This window comes from Pezoporus wallicus, unplaced genomic scaffold, assembly GCF_028554395.1.
Source record: "Pezoporus wallicus isolate ANWC-B61680 ecotype Strahan unplaced genomic scaffold, APGP_CSIRO_Pwel_v1 scaffold_6446, whole genome shotgun sequence".
NCBI classification, from domain to species: Eukaryota; Metazoa; Chordata; class Aves; order Psittaciformes; family Psittacidae; genus Pezoporus; species Pezoporus wallicus.
Genome location: NW_026636264.1, coordinates 6853778 through 6874396, shown reverse-complemented (window position 1 = coordinate 6874396; position 20619 = coordinate 6853778). Strand labels below are relative to the sequence as shown.

Below are 20619 nucleotides of genomic sequence, written 5' to 3'. Positions count from 1 at the left end.
GGAGGAAAGTACCTAACGGCCCGCTGACACCACGGCCTGCCCCTGCCTTGCCGGCGCCCTGCCTCGTCAAAGCCGCATGAGAGGGGCTGAGCGGCAGTGCTGAAGGAGCAGGGGTAGGGCTGCGGGAGCAGGGCTGAAGGGGCAGGGATAGGGCTGAAGGGGTAGAGCTGAAGGAACAGGGGTGGGGCTGAAGGAACGGGGTAGGGCTGAAGGAACAGGGGTAGGGGTGAAGGGTACGGGCAGCCCCGGGGAACGCTACTCTCGCCGGCGGCAGCACACGGAGGCGCTCGCTGGGGTACCGGGGTCCAGAGAAGGGAGAACCCCGGGGGCTAGCGGGAGGTGCCCATACCGGAAGCGACATCCGTTCCGGCCGCGCATGCGTCCGGCCCTTGCCGGGGCTTTCCCGGTGCGGCATTTCCCGGGCTGGGCGATGCTGGCGGGGGGCGATTCTTCCCTTCCCGGTCCCGGTGCTAGGCACTCTATATAGGCCGCGGCGCGCACTAGGGCCGCCTGCTGTGAGAGGCTCGGCCGCAGACCGTGAGTGTGAGGGAAGGGTGCGGGCGGGGAGGGCCGGGGCCCTGCCGGGTTTGCGCTGCTGTTGCTGTGTGGGCCGTGACGGGAGCTGAGCCCGCTGACGGGGCGGCGGGCAGGGAGATGCGCTCCAGCGGCGCCGCTGGGCACGGCGGGGGCTGTAGAGAACAAGGGCGGGCGGGCTGAGGGCCTGCTCTGCCCCGAGCAGGGGTGTCCGGTGGAGGAGGGGGACGTTGCAGGATGGCCGCTCAGGAGCGGGACTTGGTCCCTGCGGGAGGCGGGTGGCGGCAGCGTGAGGGTGGAAGAACAGCGGGCGAGGCCCGGCCGTGCCGGTGAGGACCGCGGAGGAGTGCGGGGCAGCTGCTGTGACGTGATCTGTGAATTTAGCGGAAAGTGCTCAGAAGGTGAACGTGTTCTACCTGGGTTATAGCGCCAGAGCAGAAGAATATCGAGCTTTGAGGTTGCTGCACTTTAAATTTCACTGCTCTAGACTTAACTAACTTCTTGGTGATACTGCAGGATAACAGAAGAAGAAATGCCCTTGAGATTCAGAGCAGTTGTGTAGCTGTGGAAATCATGGCTACTCTGGGCTATAGTGGAGGATAATACTGGAAGAGTGTCTGGCAGAAAATGACCTCAGTATCTCATCTTTAAGTGAACCTAAATGTTTTAAGATTACTAGGGTCTCGGTTTGTTCTGGTATTTCCAGCGTTTGCTCTGAGGGATCTGACTTTCCAGTACAGAAACTGAATTAATTTCTTGGATTAGCAGAATATGTCTGTGCTGATACCTTTAGACCTACCATTGGTGTTAAAGGAGTGGATTGGTTTAAAACGTTTGTAACTAATGTGCTCGGTGATTAAGAAGCTAGTAGTAATAGTGTGACCATCTTAAGAACAAATCTGCTGAGAGCTATTGAGATGAATAGGAAATGCTAAGATGTTTTCCAGTAGGTGTTTTTCCTAGGGCTGCTTCTGATCATGACAACTATATCTGTTTTGAGTCTTTCCTGGAAGAACTTCTAAGGAATTGGTACTGTAAAACAGACTGCTGTATATGAATAAATGTGAAATTATGTATTTAAAAATGTTTGAATTTCATCTTTGCTTTTACCTGAATTTCTTATGAAGTTCAGTTTTGCTGGTGTCCTGTGCCTTAGGTATCTTTGGACTTGCGTAAATAAGAAATTTCAGTACTCTTAATTTAACTTAGTGCAATAAAACTGGATCGTCATTATTTGAGAATCTGCAAATCCATTTAAATGGATGCATCTTCTTTCCTACAAGATACTGTGTTCGGTTATACAGCTTGTGATCAAACTGTAAGATTCATCCACTTGCCAGAAAGGTTTAGCAAGTGTTTAGAAGGTGAATGTGGATTTAATATTTAATTGTGGATTAAATAGATTTGCATATGTCAGGAACTGGGAAATTGTGTAAAATCCACTCCATGTAACAGTATGTAAAGTTGGATCCCTGAAGCTTTCCAGCTAACATTACAAAAAAAGTTTATCTTGAGATGTTAATATTTCAATTTGTGTAGTCTCTGTTTGCATAGACATTACACTATCCTGATTTTGTGTATTTTGAAACGCTCCTCTCTCTTCTTTGCAGGTTTTGTTCTGCCCGAAAAAATTCAATGATTGAAACTATAAATACTTACAGTTTCTTCTTGTGAACACTCAGCATAAATATGGAGGCGTAGGCACCTTAAAGGGACATCGGTCTGAACTCTGGGAGGTAGTTCTGTGCACAAAGAAACTAAGGCTTCAAATTTTATTTCTTTTTTAATCTGAGGATTCTGTTTGCTTCTGTAAGCCATAAGGATGGCATACAGGAACAACTTAATTCAGTGGCATAAAGCATCAGAATGTCCTGACACAAAGCAATTAATTTATCTTAAATTTGATTACTCTATACTTGTAACTAAGGCACCAGGTTAAAACTGAAATGCTTTGCTCTCTGTGCTGACAGTGTTATAAACAGAAAAGCCTGGAGTTACTCCAGGCTTGTTAATGGAGAATTCATGCATCAGAGGCAGTGTAGAGGATTTATCTCATAGCTGAATAGTCAAGATATGTGAACTTGAGTATAAACTAACTTCTTTAGTCTCAGCAACTGTTACAACAGTACACGGAAGTTGAGGGTTGGTTTTTTTTTTGGTGGCTTTTTTTTGGTTTTTTTTTAAGTCTAGTAGTAGCAAATACTCCAGATCAGTTCAGGGGCTCTTTTTTTTCATCTGCCATTTGAGCTTGGTAAACCATTATTTTCAGCCTCCTAATGAGATACACAAACTAAAATCTTTACATGTGTAAGCTGTCTATGGTGAAATAGTTATTAAATCACGTAATACATGTTTTAGTTAAAAATGGTGTAGTTTTAGTTGCTCCCCATTTTAGTTTCTTTATTGACAAAGGGTTTTGGTAAACCCATTTGAGGTTTTCCCAGTCTGGATCCCACTTCCACTAGCCTGACAAATTGATACTGCTTTCCCAGATATACAGTACAAGGAAATCATGTTATGACTAGATCTTACAAGGGAAAGTCTTTTTTGACATGCTTTCTTCAATTCCCAAAATGGGATAGGGCAGCTTTTGCACAGATAGCAGTTGTATAAACTAAAATACAAAAACTTCCTGGATGTTTAAAGGCTGTTAATCATGGGACTTATTCTGTTCACATATGCATTCAAAGTTGCACATTAAAGTATTTAATTTTCAAGCTTTCTTTTGTACAGACGGGTTATTCCAAATTGCCTTTAGTGCACACAACTACCTCCCAGAGGAAGACTTGTCCCATTCTTCCAAATATAGTCCATTATGAACATAGTGGAGAACAGCCCTTTCTTGGCTAGCATCATGAAGCGGAGTGCTGTGTGTGGTGAGCTGAAATATGACTTAACTTGTGAACTCTACAGAATGTCAACATTTTCTACTTTCCCCATTAATGTGCCGGTGTCAGAACGGAGTCTTGCCCGGGCTGGGTTTTATTACACTGGTGTGCAAGATAAAGTTAAGTGCTTCAGTTGTGGCTTAACATTGGACAACTGGCAACCAGGAGATAATGCTATGGAAAGACACAAACAGCTGTATCCTAGCTGCAGTTTTATACAAAGCATGCTTTCAGTTAACAACCTTGGAGTGCCCTCTCATTCTACCTTTTCGTCTCCAGTTGTAAACAGTCTCTTGCCATCTCTACATTCCATGACACTTTCTCAAGGTTCAGAACAAGTTGGATATTTCAGTGGCTCTTTTTTCAGTTTTCCTCAAGACCCAGTAACTGCTAGGGCAGTTGAAGATCTTTCATTCTTGAGACCTAAGTTTCACAATCCTCACATGAGTACAGAAGATGCTAGGCTACGCACTTTTCACTCATGGCCACTGACGTTTATCTCACCTGCTGATCTGGCAAGGGCTGGACTTTACTACCTGGGGACAGCAGACAAAGTTGCTTGTTTCAGCTGTGGTGGTCAGCTGAGTAACTGGGAACCAAAAGATAATGCTATGTCAGAACATCGGAGACATTTTCCTAACTGCCATTTTTTGGAGAGCCTCACCAGAGACCAGCAAAGTTTCAATGTTTCAAACGTGAGCATGCAAACTCATGAAGCGCGTGTTAAAACATTCATAAATTGGCCAACTAGAATTCTAGTTCAGCCTGAACAGCTTGCAGATGCTGGTTTCTACTATGTAGGTAAGAAACTGAAGTCTCTGGGTTTATTCATATTGCTGTGTCATCATTTACATAAATGGTGTGAATGTTTGCTAGATATTTTGCCTTGTTTCTTTTAAAGGCCACAATGATGATGTCAGGTGTTTTTGCTGTGATGGTGGTTTAAGGTGCTGGGAATCTGGAGATGATCCATGGATTGAGCATGCAAAGTGGTTTCCAAGGTAACTTGAAAATCTTTAGCATAATTTGTTCACATCCTTAATACTTCTGATTTGGACAGATATGTACTGTGGTTCATAGTTCTGTTTAACTTCATTATGTGATGTACAAATTCACTCCTTTATTTGGATGTATTTCATGTACCTCTGTTTAAAAGCTCTGAAGTGCTAAGTTGACCTTAAAACATTTCTTCATTAAGCATGATATTTAATGCTTTCCACTTCATAATTAAAAGCTGTGAGGCTGCATTGTTAATGAGCATACCTACCTAAGAGAAGCAGTCAGAAGGCAGACTGGGGAGAGCAAAAGCTGCTGAGAAATGAAGTAGAAGGAACATCTAACCCTCTTGCTCTAGTTCTGTGCCCATGCTGAAAGCTATTGAACCAGTCTTTCGGCTCATGCAGTTTAGTTTCATGGGTGTGGTAAGGCTTGTGAAGATTTCAGCAGCTGTTAACATGTCTCTTGGAAAAATTATGTAACTTTTTAACATCCCCCATAATTAAATGGCAGTTGCATACTTAATTGCTCTCTGTGCCTGTGGAAATCTCTGCCTACATGACAGATAGCTGCGCTTAATTTCAGGAAAGCTAATAATTTACATCACAGATCAACTAGTCTTTCATGGGCAATTTACCAGCTACTGTTGGACTACATGATATACATAGAGTTAAATGACACCTTTACTACCTTCTGTGTTATATCCGTCAGTAGATGAACTAAAGAGATCCATTCTGCATTAGTGAAGTAGGTGTGGCTTTGATAGTGGTTTTAAATGTTGCAAACTTATTTTGAATTACTTAAGTGGGGGATAAGAACGCCAAGATGTGAAATAAAAACAGTTTATCAGTGTACTGTGTAGTGATGCTGACACTGTGTCATTTCTCATGACATGCTATTTTGCTTAGAAGTGGTAGCAGAATGTAAAGCTGCTGCATTTATATACCTAAGCCTACTGATGGCTGAATGTTATGGAAAGCTTTATCCAAGTGTCACCAGGCTACATCAAGCTTCCAGTTAAGAGAACTTTTTCACTTATGAAGGAAAAGAAATATATAATTAAGTTATGCTGTGTTACTGTAAAGTGTGTCGTTCTTATGTATTTTTTTTTTCCCCTTTGGCAATAGAAAGTATAATTCAGTATACTTAACCTTTCAGATGTGAGTATCTGCTTCGTGTAAAAGGAGGAGAGTTTGTAAGACAAATTCAGGCCAGGTTCCCCCATCTTCTTGAACAGGTAAACTTTACTGTTCTGTAATTTTTTTCCTTCAAAAAGACTGCTACATTCTTCTGGGGAGTTCAGTCCATCCTTCTGCCTCATTTCTGCATACCTTTCAACCAGGTGTCTGACGTGATAAATGCTCTTCATGAGCACAGAAATTAAGCCATTGTTGAACCATGGCTAATGGACTGGGACTAGTAGAGATTAACCTGTACAGGTATGTATGGAAAGTGTCATGAGCCAGTGAGCTCCTTTGTGTCAGGAGAGGGAAATTCTGATTATATAAATTTCAGTGAGTAATGCCAATCAGTAATTGTTATTTCAGAAATCCGTTGTGGATAGCCTGAATTATTTCCATCCATAACTCTTATGGCAAGAGTAAGCGAACTTCTTCATGGAAGAAGAACTCTTCATGAAGTTCTTTTTCATGGAAGTGATCAGCGCTAACTTTATATTGATTATATAGTTGTACAAATACATTTTCAAATAAAAATCTTAGCATGGTTGATGAAGGAAGAATGTGTTAGAAAGCTATGTAGTGGGAAAAGCAATACTTTGATACTAATGTCGTTCTGTTGTTTTCCACAGCTCTTGTTAACCTCTGTAGATGAAAACGCTCATCCCCCAAGTATGTATATTAAAATGTGTTTTTAAACTTCCTCAGCACTTTGGTTGGAACTAGATGGTCTTTAAGGTCCCTTCCACCCCAAGCTGTTCTGTGATGCGGTTATTTTGCAGAGTTAATGATATGCTATCCGGAGGTGATTTGCATAACAATTCTTACATTTTCTTGGAAAGAACACTATTGTAAAGATTTTCTATCTAATGTTGTTACATGAACAAACTTTAAGGAAGCACCTTTAAGATATCTCGTCTTTCGTTTTTCTTATTTTCACACTGACAGATCACACTGAGATTTGGCATCTGCTGTATCTGTGTTTTCTACTTTCATGGTTGGGTTAAACAAATCAATTTGGCATTTGTTAAATTGGGTTATGTTATAGAACTTGGTGGAACGGTTACTAGAGGGTGTCATGACTATGTAGTAGTATATATATAGTATATATAAAAATACTCCATTTTTACTAGTGTAGCTAGATAAATGCTCAGAGTTGAGAAGTAGTGGTCAAGGAGAGGGTAGGACAAGCTGATAGAGTGAAGTCTTTCTGAGTTGGACTGTAGTTACGGTGGAAGTAAACTCCTCCCAGAGGGTGAGTGGGTTATCGGAGTTCCTGCTGGTTGAGGACAGCGAGTTGGAATCCCATGTGTCTGGTGCTTAGTATGTTGAATGGAAAATACTGATAATACTGAAGAGCTGCAATAGAACAATTGTCTTATTGTGAACTTTGAATTTTGACACACCCCCAACATTTTTCAAGGCTATTAATAAGTATAAAAAACGCTGCTAAGAAACAATGGAATTATCTGTGACTTCTCTTTAGTGAAAGCCTCACATGGACTGGTGTTTAGTATGTGTTCAGTTCAATTGTATTTAAGAAACTGGCTTCTAACTAACTACTTTTGAACTAGCTACTTAAAACCAGCTATTTAACCATTAAAGCTTTTTAATGCTAGGTATTCGTGTATATATGCATATGTGTGGATGATGTTGCTGTGCCTGACTTCTGGGTTGTATAGGTATTTTACTGATGGTATTTTTCCTCCAATCAGTTTTTCATTTTGAACCTGGAGAGAGTCATTCAGAAGATGTAATCATGATGAACACACCTGTGGTTAAAACTGCGTTGGAGATGGGATTCTGTAGAAGGCTAATAAAGCAGACAGTGCAAAGCAAAATCTTGGCCACTGGGGAAAACTACAAGGATATTCATGATCTTGTGTCTGATCTGCTCACTGCTGAACATGAAGAGAGGGAAGAAGAGAAAGAGAAACAATCTGAAGAAGTGGCATCAGGTATGCATGAAGCACTGAAAAAAAGTGAAAGCAGAAGTGTCTTATGTGATGTAGAGCTTTTATAATTGTTTTTATTCAGTAAGTGATTTACTTAATTGCTGTTAGGATTGTCTTCTTTAAAAGCATTGTCAGGGTATCTGTATGGAGCTAGCAGTCTGGGAATTGTTTCATCTCCCTTCAGGAGGATGGTTCATATGGGTGCTGAGGGTTCAGAATCACCCCACCCTCTTCACCTGCTGGTAAGCTGCCATACCCAGCTCATAGAAGAGGCCAGAAATTTTTACAAATTTACGTTCTGTAAGACTGCTAAAATTCGGCTTTTTCTATGTCTGACTCAACCGTTTAGGTCAGCTATTTAACTGTGTTTGAGTGTCTTTAATGTTTCCTACTGCTTTAATAGCATACAAGATTTGAAGCCTAAAAAAAACCTACTGTTTTTGAGTCTGTGAAGCAGTATTGAAACTTCTCAGTTATAAATTGAATTAAGACTGCTGCTTTCCTACTTGCATTCTATATCAAAACACAGATGAATTCAGCCATTAAATCTTCATAAATTTTTTTTTTTGTTTTTTGTGATAATCTATATAAAAAAAGGCAATCTCACAAGTCTGGTTGTGCTGTACTTGATTTTCTTCCACATAATTCTGTTGGACACTTCTTAGAAAAGTTTGATTTATATCTGCATCTTGGACATGATTTTGACTGCCGCTGACTAAACCTTTTGGTTGTTAGTGTGTCAGCATTGGTGTTATGCAGAGGCATTGTTCTTGAAATTCTGTGGAGAACCTAAGTTGAAAGGATGCCTACAAAGAAGATGAAGACTCCCTTTTTACAAGGAGTCACGTGTAAAAATGAGGGGTGATTGGCACAAATTATTCCCAGGGAGATTCCTGTTGAACAGAAGAGGAAAATTTTTCACATGAGAACAATCAGCCATTGGAGTAATGCCCCCAGCGAAGTGGTGGATTCCCCAGCACTGGACACTTAGGATCTATCTATACAGGGTGCTGGAACATCTAGTCTAGGTCATGCTTTGCCAAGAGAGACTGGACCAGATGATGCTTGAGGTCCCTAGCAACCTGGTATTCTGTAATTCTAAGTGAGTCTTGCTAGTGTGAAGTTAGACAAAATCCCCTCAGATAGTTTAAGTTAGATGTGGGAGCAGGAGGCTTCATTGGTGAAAAGGCTTCAGCTCAGAAGCTGCTTGTATGTGGTTTTCTTAAGTCTGTTGCGTGTGTGAGTGCCACTAAAACGTACTCGGTTCTTAATCAACAATGTGTAGTAAGTGAACATTTCAAACAGTTTAAAATACGTGTCAGTTATTGTTAAGCAGAAATGCAACTTGGAGTAGTGTTTGCTTAACAAACATCTAATTCTCTGCATTCCAGATGATTTGTCCTTAATCCGGAAGAACCGAATGGCTTTATTCCAACGTTTAACATGTGTACTTCCAATCCTCGAGAGTTTGCTGTCAGCCAAAGTGATCACACAACTTACGCATGATGTTATTAAGCAAAAGACTCAGACAGCACTGCAGGCAAGGGAACTGATAGATACAGTTTTAGTGAAAGGAAATGAAGCAGCCAGCATATTCAGAAACTGTCTACAAGATTGTGACCCCATACTGTACAAAGATTTATTTGGTATGTGTGTCTCTTTCTTTTTTTAAAGATATAACTTTGTAGAAATGCATAATCAGTGCTGTCATAGCAACCTAAAGATTAAAAAAAAAAAAGTCAGATGCTGTTTGAATGTAGATTAGCCAAATGACTAAGGATTTTTTTTCTCTTATTTTAGTGGAGAAGAACTTGAAGTATATTCCCGCAGAAGATGCTTCAGGTACCTCTGACTCTACCTTCTTACTTTAAAGGGTATTGTGAGACGAACAGCTAACATCTTAAAGAAGAAAATGACTTTGCTAAGGAAATAGGTTTTGCACTTTACACTGTCCCTAATTCTGCTTTGGTAAAATGGACTTACCTGAAGAAGTTAAGTGCATGCGCAAAGTTGAAAGCAAGTGTGTCTGCTGCAAGCTATGTTCTTACATACGCTTTTGTGTCATAGGTAGAACTTTCTGGAGCTTGACAATTTAAGCACGTACTGGACTTGATCCTTGTACAGTATTTTTTTCCAGGGATTTGGTAGAGACTGGACAGTGAATAGGTTAGCATTTCACAACAGGTGTCATCATCTCTGCTTTTACAGAGTAGGTTATAGGTGTCCTAAAATGTAGCTTGACCAACAGTGGGGTAGCTAAAAACTTACCAGATGTGGGACTGAGTTTGCTCTGGTTCTTAGTCCTGTAGTTTAATAAGTTAATAGACTGCAGAAAAGTATACAAGCCTGAACGTAGCTCACTTCCACCAGTCAGCTTGTGCTCTGGGCTTCAAATACCCAAGCAAGAAAAGTACAGCATTTGCTAAAATGCTAACATGGGGTTGGCCTCCAACCCTTGAGCTGTTGTTATCTCACAGAAGTGGAATGTACAGACTAGTTCCTTGCATGCCACTTTCTGAACTCTGAAAATGTACTTACTGTCTTACTGCTGTCTAGTGAATACAGAGAGGGAAAGAAAGGGTAACATGGATGTATATGTTCAGGCTTGTTAAAAAGTTAAATGTTTTCTTTCAGGTTTACCTATGGAAGAGCAATTAAGAAGACTGCAGGAGGAAAGAACATGTAAAGTTTGCATGGACAGAGAAGTTTCCATTGTTTTTATTCCATGTGGTCACTTAGTGGTATGCAAACATTGTGCACCATCCCTTAGAAAATGCCCTATCTGCAGGGGGACAATAAAGGGCACAGTTCGTACGTTCCTTTCATAAAGAGGGAAACTTCCAAAATGTCTTCGGTAGTGTTATCTTCCAGCTGCTGAAGCTTAAGCCAGCAGTGTCCTAAGAGTGGAAAATTGTGATACAGAAGATGATTAATCAACTACCTAACACTGTTGCGTAATAGTAAACTGTATCACCATTATGGGGATACCAGCCCATCCTTGCCAAAGACTTTCTGTTCATAAAGCTAGCTCAGTACTCAGGTGAAGTTTGTGTAACTTTCCTTTTTAAGGAAAGCAGTTTCACTCATGTGCCCTTGTGTCACTTTGAATAAAAAAAAATTCTGGATCTTAAAATTGAGCCTGGTGTAACTCATGAGTTTCCTCCATGTGGATGTGAGGAAATACATTAAGATTGCTGTTTATTAATAATTAATATTGATTAACTTCAGTTACTGCTTTGGCTTCTGTTTTGGCTTTATTGTGGACTTGAGGAGAAAAGAGGGTATCTGTTGCAGGGACAGCAGGAGTTATTTTTTTAAAGTTCTGCCTTGTGTAGATACTTGTGTAATGTGTATTTAATTATAGTGTATATGAAGACTGAATTAAAATATTTCTGCTTCTCAAACAAGCGCTTCTTTTCTCTCTTCCCATTGTTGGCTTTTATCTGTAGACTGCTTCTCCTGGCAGAAGTTTGGGGTTGGTTATTTACCTGTAAAAGTACAATAAAATTTAATTGTGTGTCTTTTATTCGTTTTTGAGCAGAGAGTGAGAGTCTGCTGCTTGGTGATTCCCACTGGTAAAGCAAAAGGTTTTGATTTTTATCCTCATTAAAAAAACAAACAACAAACCCCATGAAAAAACCCCACCGTAATGGCATCTGGAACTTCCTTCTCCTTGGTTTTTCAAAGAATAGAAATCCTGCCCCCCATGACCTTAGAGATGAGGCAGAGGGTAGCTATGCAGCAGTATAGCCTTTATGCTAGGGCTTAAAATGTAAAAGCTACTTTTCTGTGTTTGGAACTTAATTATGATTGTACAATTATATAGGATCTTCTAGCCCCATCTCAAGTCATGGGGTCTTACTTTGTAAGCTGGTAGTTCAGGGACTTCTGTTTCTTTACTCTTTGACTCTTACTTTATCCTTTTAAGCTTTGTATCTGTAGACTTGCATAGTAGATACCCACGGAGGGAAGGGGGTTCGTAGGTATTTTACAGGGATTCAATGTCAAACACTGGAATGCAGGATGAAATCAGATCCTGCAGTGGTGATTTTGGTTTGTCTGGCTCTTATGTCAGCTGTCTTCAGTCGTATCTTCATGCCCAAGTGTGAATCTCTCAATCTTCATCCCTGCTAGAAATAAGATGTTTTTAACTGTACTGTGGTGTCTTTACATTCTGTAGTGTGAGGTGAAAATACCTTGCAAACATTGGCTTCCTCAGACTTCAAGTTGTGTGCGTGTAACTGGCTTTCATCACTTCATACGTGGCTTTAGATATACATGTGTATCCTTTAAAAGGAGAGCCCCCCATGTGTGTGTGAAAAAGTAAAGTGTATACATTGAAAAGAGCTTGCGTGGGCTATGCAGCTTGTGACTCCTCGTGATTCACCCTCTGTAATGGTTGCCCAATGCTTAGAGCAAGGCCTGTGTTTAGTGGGGGGAAATGTTTGTCACTAGCAAATAAATTCCCACTAACACTTAGAGGTGCTGTTATGTTTGATGCTTGTAGACATCTTTCCTGTGGTACATCTGAGTTGTAAGTTAGTAAAAGTCCCCCTCTGAGTCGGTGAAGGGAAACTCTGGATCTCCTTCTATAATCACCTGCCATCTAGGGCAATCTGTCCACTGCGTTTGGGGTTTAGGCTGTATGCAAAGTTAACAGTAAATTTTATTTCTAGCATAATTGCAGCCTGCATGTTATATCAAAGTTTTGGATAGCTAAAAAGGGCAAAACCATGTACTTTTATTTGTTAATGACACGATTGAGGCTGATTTGTTAATAGATTCAGGTTGTTTCAGTAAAGCTTATCACTTTAAATTTGGTGAGGACAGTTGAGCACAGGAAGACACAAATACGTTCTAGCTGCCATCTATCCTGTATCTCCAAGCAGCATGTCATGGGCTGGAGTCCCTATCAAAATACTACTGGAGTTGCTCATTTTGAGAAGTCTTGCTTTGCTGTCTGGGGGTGAGGAGAGAGGTGTAAGAATATGGACTGGTTTGTCTTTTTAAACATTTTTAGTGTGAATTCAGCAACAATGATGTTTGGTTTCACCCATGTTTTCATAATTTCTGCAGCACCAATTAATGCTGTGCATTAGCTGGCACTACTTGTTTCAATGCTTTGGAATATGTTCCTTGTACATAGGATTCTTTAACTGTCAGCTGGCTTGCTGTAATTCTTCTAAATTCATATCTTTTGTCCAACTTCATTACATGTACATGTCTTCCTTTTAATTTTGGTGTTAAACATGTAAATATTTCAAACGTAGCATGTAGTTTTAAACAGTTTTGATTAACATATGTTTGCTTTTCTGGTCTTGAAATGTTTCTGAAGGCTCTTTTGTGTAGCAACTTAAAAAGTTGTCAAAGGTTATGAAAGCTTGTTAAGGAATAAAGCAAATGACTTGAAATTTGATGTTCAGACCTAGGAACTGGTAATACTGGAACCCTAAGTGTGCTTAGTACAAATTAAGATGGGTCTGCAGGAGGAGCTGGAGAGATCAGGTTCACCTGGAAAGTGTAGAGTTGTTAGTATGTGTTTCTGAACAGAGAAGAAGATAGGGGAAAACAGTAGTAGGCAGACTTCTTAAGCATTTTTTTAACGCATTTTTCTTTAGAACCATAGGGAATTAGAGTTTTTCAACCATTGCTGTTACTACATATAGATCTGATGACAGGATATGCTGGGGCTCAGAAGTGATGCAGATGTTTGGTGTCATTTGTGGTGCCTGAGGGTATCTTTGGGCCTGCAACATACCTGTCAGCCCAACTCCAGTCAGCACTGGCTGCTTGCATCTGGGCACCTGAACTACCTTCTGAGAAGTGAATGATACAGAAACTGCTAGGTAAAGTTCTTTGACCTTGTTTTGGCAGGAAGGCCTGTCTAGGTTATGGCTTTCAACTACTCCACACTATGATGGTTGTGGTTGCCCTGATCTCTAGTGCTGCATGAGCAGTCAAGCTCTCCTTGGTACTTTTCCAAGACAGCTGTAATGAAACTGACTCTGTAGCACGTTGCAAACAGCACCTTAGCAAAATCTTCAACCACAGAGAAGACTGCCTGCATAGTGTCAAGTTTGGAGAGGATCAAGGGACTTCTGTTCCCTGTGAACAAGCTGACCACACTTACATTTTGTTCTGTCCACTTCCTCCTTTAAAAGCATTTTCCAGAGCTTTGTCTGGGTTAAACAGCAGCAAACAGCCCTTGTGCCCTCAGCTTCCTGTGCAACTCTGCTGACCCAGCAGCTCAGGTTTTTCAGATGTCAGCATTCTAGGTCTGGAGCTTGTCATGAGCTTGCTGAGCATGTTTGCACAGCTTAGGGGGTTTAGAGGGTGGGAAGCTTGGTATCATTGGTCAGACTTGCTGTAAATGAAGGTTAGAACAAGTCCAGAGGAGGGCCACGAGGATGATCAGGGGACTGGAGCACCTCCCATATGAAGACAGGCTGAGAAAGTTGGGGCTGTTCAGCCTGGAGAAGAGAAGGCTGCGTGGAGACCTCATAGCAGCCTTCCAGTATCTGAAGGGGGCCTATAGGGATGCTGGGGAGGGACTCTTCATTAGGGACTGTAGTGATAGGACAAGGGGTAACGGGTTAAAACTTAAACAGGGGAAGTTTAGGTTGGATATAAGGAGGAAATTCTTTCCTGTTAGGGTGGTGAGGTACTGGAATAGGTTGCCCAGGGAGGTTGTGAATGCTCCATCCCTGGCAGTGTTCAAGACCAGGTTGGATGAGGCCTTGGGTGACATGGTTTAGTGTGAGGTGTCCCTGCCCATGGCAGGGGGGTTGGAACTTGATGATCTTAAGGTCCTTTCCAACCCTAACTATTCTATGATTCTATGATTCTATTCTAAGATGATATTCCCAGCCTCTATAAATGAGCAATTTCTTTACCTGAATGAAGCTTATCCTATCTGCAAAGGATCTAGCTTGGAGCACTTGCAGTTTCTGATACTGGTTTGGGATACTGTAAGGTACAGTGGCTTCCCAGGTAGCAATTGTATCTTTTGTTAAGCAAAGTACCATGAAGCTTTATTGTAATTACTTAGTAGTTTCCTGCATGTGTGGTGGTAGTTTTTTTGGTGTGTTTTTTTTTTGGGGGGTGGTTTTGTGGTTTATTTTTGTTTGGTTGTTTTTTTTTTTTGGTTTTTGTTTGTTTGGTTTTCTTTTTTGGGTTTGTTTTTTTGTGCATGTATATGTGTGGCGTGTTTTTTTAACTGAATGCAGATCTTTCTGTTCTGTTTGACCAGTGAGCCCAGAGCTCTTCAGACTGAAGCCAGCATGCAGGCCTAGTGCCCACAAGTGATTGGACGGCCACCCCTCATTGTAACAGGGCACTGCCTTTATATGCCAAAATAAATGGCCATACATGAAATATCTGGAAACTGCATTAGCATGATATTGAGAAACAAAAATTCTTATATTGCTGCTTTTTGTAGCTGAGAGTTTGTGGTTGTTTTGTAACTCCATAGTACCATGCTCTCAGAACTTGGTTCTTTGCTGTATTCCTCATGAGACAGAAGGAAAGCACATGAAATTGCAAACTGTATTCACCTGCCTTTAATTCAGTGTTGTGGTGGTTGCAGTGTAGTGAGGCTGGGTGTGCAGTATCGTGTTTAATGCTGCAGATGGACTGAGCTTGTAAATTCTGCTTTCTTGCTGCGTGTTATTCCTGGTGAGCCACCTCAGGTATGTGAATTTAGGCAGGACATGTTTTCTGGACATTGAAGGTATTCCCTGTTCTGCTGAACTACTTAAAACACGCAGTTGTTGCTCTTGTTCCGGAGGTTACTGGTGCAGGCAGTTAACTTCCTGAGACAGCATTAAAGCACCAGTCTTTTGTTTCTGTTTTTGAGCATGTGCACAGAAGCTACCAGTGCTGCAGCCCTGCTTCCTCACTGGTGGCTGCTGGCACGGAACCCTTGAAGCCCAAGAATCTAGGGTACTGCATGCATCCTGTGTGAGGAAGAACAGAAATCCAAACAGATCTTGATGTGCTATTTTCAAAAAAGCAGGTGAGGTATTTCTGACCCCCCCCCCCCCCAAATCCTGCTGGAACAAAACAGGAAATTGCACAATAAGTAATGTCCTAGGAGTAGCCTTCACATTTAATTGTGGCCTGGGGAGACTTTTTTTAGGCAAAACAAAATGGAGAACTTCCCGAAGGGTTCCAAGCTTACATGTTGGAGGGTGCAGATTTGGTCAGAATGAAGATCTTTGGGATGCTCTCTTCATTTGGCAGGTAGCGAAATGAAATACTTGGTATTTATGAAGTATAGGGTATTAGTTAAGGTTGTGATCTCCCAATGGAATATAGCTTCAATTCTAAGGGAAGAATAAAGTCTTTAGAAGGGGTTGTCATATCCGCAACAATCAAAACCAAAACATACCTCAGTTGTACAGACACTTGTGGCTTTTCTTTATGAACCCTGACAAGAAAGGCTTACATAGTTTTTCTTCCAGCACTTTAGAAGCACCGATCATCTCAGTGCTGGCCAGGTCCAACACCTTGGTTTCCAAACTGCTTTCATCTTGATGTGGAGAAGGTCAGAACAAAAGATAAACTGAAGGTTGAGTATTGGGGGTAAGAATATATTTCCTTTTGGTATTCTTAAAAGGACACTGAAGAGCCTCCAGAACTTGGGGTCACTTGTGTACTTTCAATTTTTGGAGCTCCTCAATTGGATGTTCTGAAGTGTAGGGGTGACCTGACACTGAAGGATAAAATTAATCATTGATCCAATCTTCAAAGTAGTGTTTCAAGAGCTAAGCGAACACAAAATTCTAACACAAGCTGAAGCTTAGATACTGCAGGATCAACACCAGGAACTGGCAGTCCCTGTGGCTATGCTGTTTGTGAGAACTGTCAAATGCAGATTCCTAAGGTCATTTAACTTTCCTGGGTTTCAAGACTTATCTTGGTCATACACCAACTGGGACTCCTTCAGTGGTGCCCAGAGAGCATATTTACATCCTGCACAGATCCATTCTCATTGTCTGCTTCCATATCACAGCTAAATTCTTAACCTCTTGAGTTATGCAGGCAATTTTCTGGTGCTCTTCCACTTTGCTTTTGGCAATATTGTCATTCTGTTGCTTATATGTTTTTCAATAAAGCACGTTAAGAATGCTGTGTATGTCCTCAGGGCAAAACCAGAGTGGTGTATGTAAGAGTGTTAACAGTCTCTGAATAAAAAGGAAAGGTATGAAAGTAGATTTACAAAGAATTAATGTTTAAGTTACTGAATATTAACACATTAACATGCTTTAATATCTCTCTCTATATATTTTTAATTAAATTAAACCCCCAAATCTATCACTGCGGCATTTCTGGACTGCTTTGAAGCCTTTAAATGCAGGGCCCCATCAAAGCAATTACAGTGGAAGGGCTATGGTTTGGTAGTGGAACACAGGCTAAAGGAGAGCTGCCGAAAAAGGAAAGCACTGTGGGAGGAAGGCAGGATGCTGCAGTCCTGAGATGTGGTCATATGGTTGATTTTGAGGTGTCTGAAGGGCAAAAGCAATGTTCATGATACCTGACTCAAGGCAGCTATGTTCTGTAGCCACCAGATGACTTCCCAAGCCTGTAGTATTAACTAAAATAAATTCTGATATGAAGCACAAACCCATGAATGTTTGGACTAAGAATGGATATAGGAATTGTGTGACTGAGATGTAGTGATCAACTATGACTGGTGATGAATGCTGGTGATGGGCTTAAAACATGATACTGTAAATGTAATTCTCTATTATGTCACCAGAGGGGCTCCTAATCAAGACAGAACTATGAACTACATGGCTCAGCCATCAGTACTGGCAACAGATACACAGTCCTGCCAAGAGGATAAACTACAAACTGTTGAATCAACTTTACAATATTATTAAACTCAGCTAAGGAATAGCTGAAAAGACTGACTGTACAGTAAGTATACCTAGAGAAGGGGAGGAGCTACTTATGCTAGAATATTGTGGCATAAAATGAATACAAATCATAAACTTGTGATTGAATTTAGAATAATTTATCACCAGAGAAGTGAATGGGAAGATACTTCTGCGAGGAAGGATTGTACTTGGAAAACATTTCTTTACTGAGAGGATACTTAAACACTGGAACAGGTAAATGCCCCAAGCCTGTCAGTGTTTAAGAGGCATTTGGACAATGCCTTTATGTGCTTTAATTTGGCCAGCCCTGAAGTGATCAGGCAGCTGGACTAGATAATCATTGTAGATCCCTTCCAACTATTATATTTTCTATTCCCCACTTATCTGGGCTAGTGCTGGACTTAAGTCTGAGCCAAAAGACCTCTTCTCTGTCTTTTGTTCCTACTTCAGCTTTATACTTCATATTGGTCTACAATTTGGTAGATTCCTGTGGCAAACCCTTTCAGGTATGTTTTCCTTACAGAACCTAAGTACCAGTCTTTATTTAACATAATCAAGATTTTTGATTATGAGGCTAAATCAGTTAAATTACTGATACAGTCAACCCCTTTACCTGTGTAAAGCATAGCTAAATTCAGGTCCACTGCTTCTTCCAGTGTTGTAGAGTGACATTAAGGACTGAGGCCTAAACCTGTACTTAATTGGTGGTATGATACATTGAAAGGCTGTCATAGAATCACAGAATGGTTTTGGTTGGAAGAGACCTTAAACATCATCCACTTCCAACCCTTGTCATGGACAAGGACACCTTCTATTAGACCAGGTTGCTCAAAGTCCCATCCAACCTGGCTTTGAACACTGCCAGGGATGGGGCAGCCACAACTTCTCTGGGCAACCTGTGCCAGTGCCTCACCACCCTAACAGGAAAGAGCTTCCTAGTATCTAATCTGAATCTACCCTCTTTCAGATTAAATCCATCCTTCCTTTTCATTCTATGCCCCTGATTTCTTGTAGTTCCCTTTTAGGTTCTGCAAGCTGCTCTAAGGTCTCCATGAGCCTTCTCTTCTCTGGGCTGAACAATCCCCAGCCTTCTCAGCCTCTTCATAGCAGAGCATAGCCTATCTTCCAGCTTTTGGAGCATCTTTGTGGCCTCCTCTTGACTTGCTCCAGCAGCTCTACATCCTTCTTGTGTTGCTGGCCATACAGCTGAACACAGTATTGCAGGTGGGGTTTTTTGTCCTGTTCCTCCCACTTTACACCTGTGGTTTAAACTCAGTCAGCCACGCAGCTGCTCTCTCACTCTCCCCCCCTTCCGGAGGGATGGGGAAGAGAATGGAAAGAATGTAACTCCCACAGGTTGAGATAAGAGCAGTCCAGTAAACAAGGTATAACACAAATCACTGCTGCTGCCACCAATGATAATAATAATAAGGGAAATAACAAGGGAAGAGAATGCAACCGCTCACCACCCACTGACTGATCCCCAGCCCTACCCTAGCAGCGATCTCACCCTTCTGGGTAACTGGCCCCAGTTTATATACTGGGCATGACATGCTGTGGTACACAATACCTCTTTGGTCAGTTTGGGTCAGGTGTCCTGTCTCTGCTTCCTCCAGGCTTCCCCCCCTCCCTGGCAGAGCATGAGGCTCAGAAAGTCCTTGGTCAGAGTAAACATTACTGAGCAGTAACTAAAAACATCGGTGTTACCAGTGCTGTTCCCAGGCTGAAAGTCAAAAACACAGCACTGCACCAGCTACTAAGGAGAAAAATGACTGCTACTGCTGAACCCAGGACAGTAACAAACCTGGGTTTTCACTTACTATTGGGAAGCAAATCTCACCTTTAATTTTACATTTATCAGTTGCACCTCACTTTTACTTTGTCTAGTACCCAAACACCTGAAGGAGGCCAGGTTCTACCTTTGCACTGACATATCTGTAGTCTTAAGCACATAATTTTGCTTTACTATAGCAACGCGATTGCAAAATACATTACAAATGAGTGAGATGGGCAAAAATGCCCTTGAGCTGCTATTCTGAGATTTTAAAGTTATATGCAAGTGAGTACTTCTTAATCAGTAGTTATGACTGGAAAAGTTTGAGGGAATTATGAAACCATCCACTAAAATAAAAATCCAACTAAACTTGATATAGTAACTCCAAAGATTAAATTTTATTTACTCATCTGTACAATAGAGGTAATCCCAGTAACTGAGTTGCACTTAATTTTCTTAATTTTTATAAAGGATCTACAGTTCTAGTGAAGAATTGTTTACAAACTCTTCAAGTCAAACCCAGGTTTTCCACTAAACAATGCAATTAGAAGAAATCATAAAAAGTTACTGCAAATTACTCTTCGCCCTGGATCTTGACCTCAGTAAAAACCAAACCAGACCTGCTATGCCCACATCAGGTGCCTAGCTGGTGCTATTAAGGTTACTCATTAGCCATGGTTTGCTGGAGTCAACTGTGCCGTGGACTCAACAGTTTTACTACTTGGAAAAATACAGCCACTTTAACATTGCATCTCAGAATAAACTATTGCTCAACAAAAAAGTTAACCTGTGTCAGAGCTGTAGTCTTATTTTCCCTGATGAGTTGTATCCCATTTCCCTGACAGGGGTACATGCAGTTCCTGTTGTGACCTTCCTTAGCTGTGCCTACCTCCCCACTGGGCCATGCATGATGGATAGTGCCAGCAGTAACCAGGATGGTCAAGTCCCACACTAACTCAGTGGACTGAATGATTATTCAGTGTTTCTTGCTCTAGTTGTCCTTACACCAGTGTAAATCAGGAGCCCATCTACTGAAGCCAGCAGGTTTACCTCAGTTAACCTCAGTGCAGAATTGATACAGAAGCAGCATCAGCCATCTTCCATAGGACCCCCAGTGTATTTGGGCCTTAATCTAAAGGCCTTCTAAGACATGGCCCATTGCCTTCAGTGGCCTTTTGACCAGGCCTCTGTACACGTGTGCAACAGTACCAAGTTCTGAAAATAGTTGTAAAAATGCAAATTATATTCTTCTAAAATGCTATCTTACACATTTTCCACTTCTCTTTGTAACTTCCAGTGCTTATCAAATGCTGCTAAAACATTACATACAGATTCAAGGGACTGCTACATTCAACTTAAAGCCAATTTTCAGAAGCCGTTTTCATATTTTTTCATATTTATGAAGGTGCAATT

The 20619-nt window shown here is 41.2% G+C and overlaps 1 protein-coding gene across 1 annotated transcript; it reads left to right on the top strand.

Annotated features, from left to right (window-relative positions):
- Positions 1-2749: 2749 nt before the first annotated feature.
- LOC130594084 (inhibitor of apoptosis protein-like) lies at positions 2750-10821 on the top strand. The gene is made up of 8 exons (XM_057399769.1): positions 2750-4223; positions 4324-4423; positions 5577-5655; positions 6229-6268; positions 7312-7554; positions 8943-9197; positions 9352-9393; positions 10186-10821. Exons 1-8 carry the CDS (start codon positions 3350-3352, stop codon positions 10377-10379), a joined length of 1827 nt encoding a protein of 608 aa, XP_057255752.1. The 5' UTR covers positions 2750-3349; the 3' UTR covers positions 10380-10821.
- The last annotated feature ends 9798 nt before the right edge of the window (positions 10822-20619 follow it).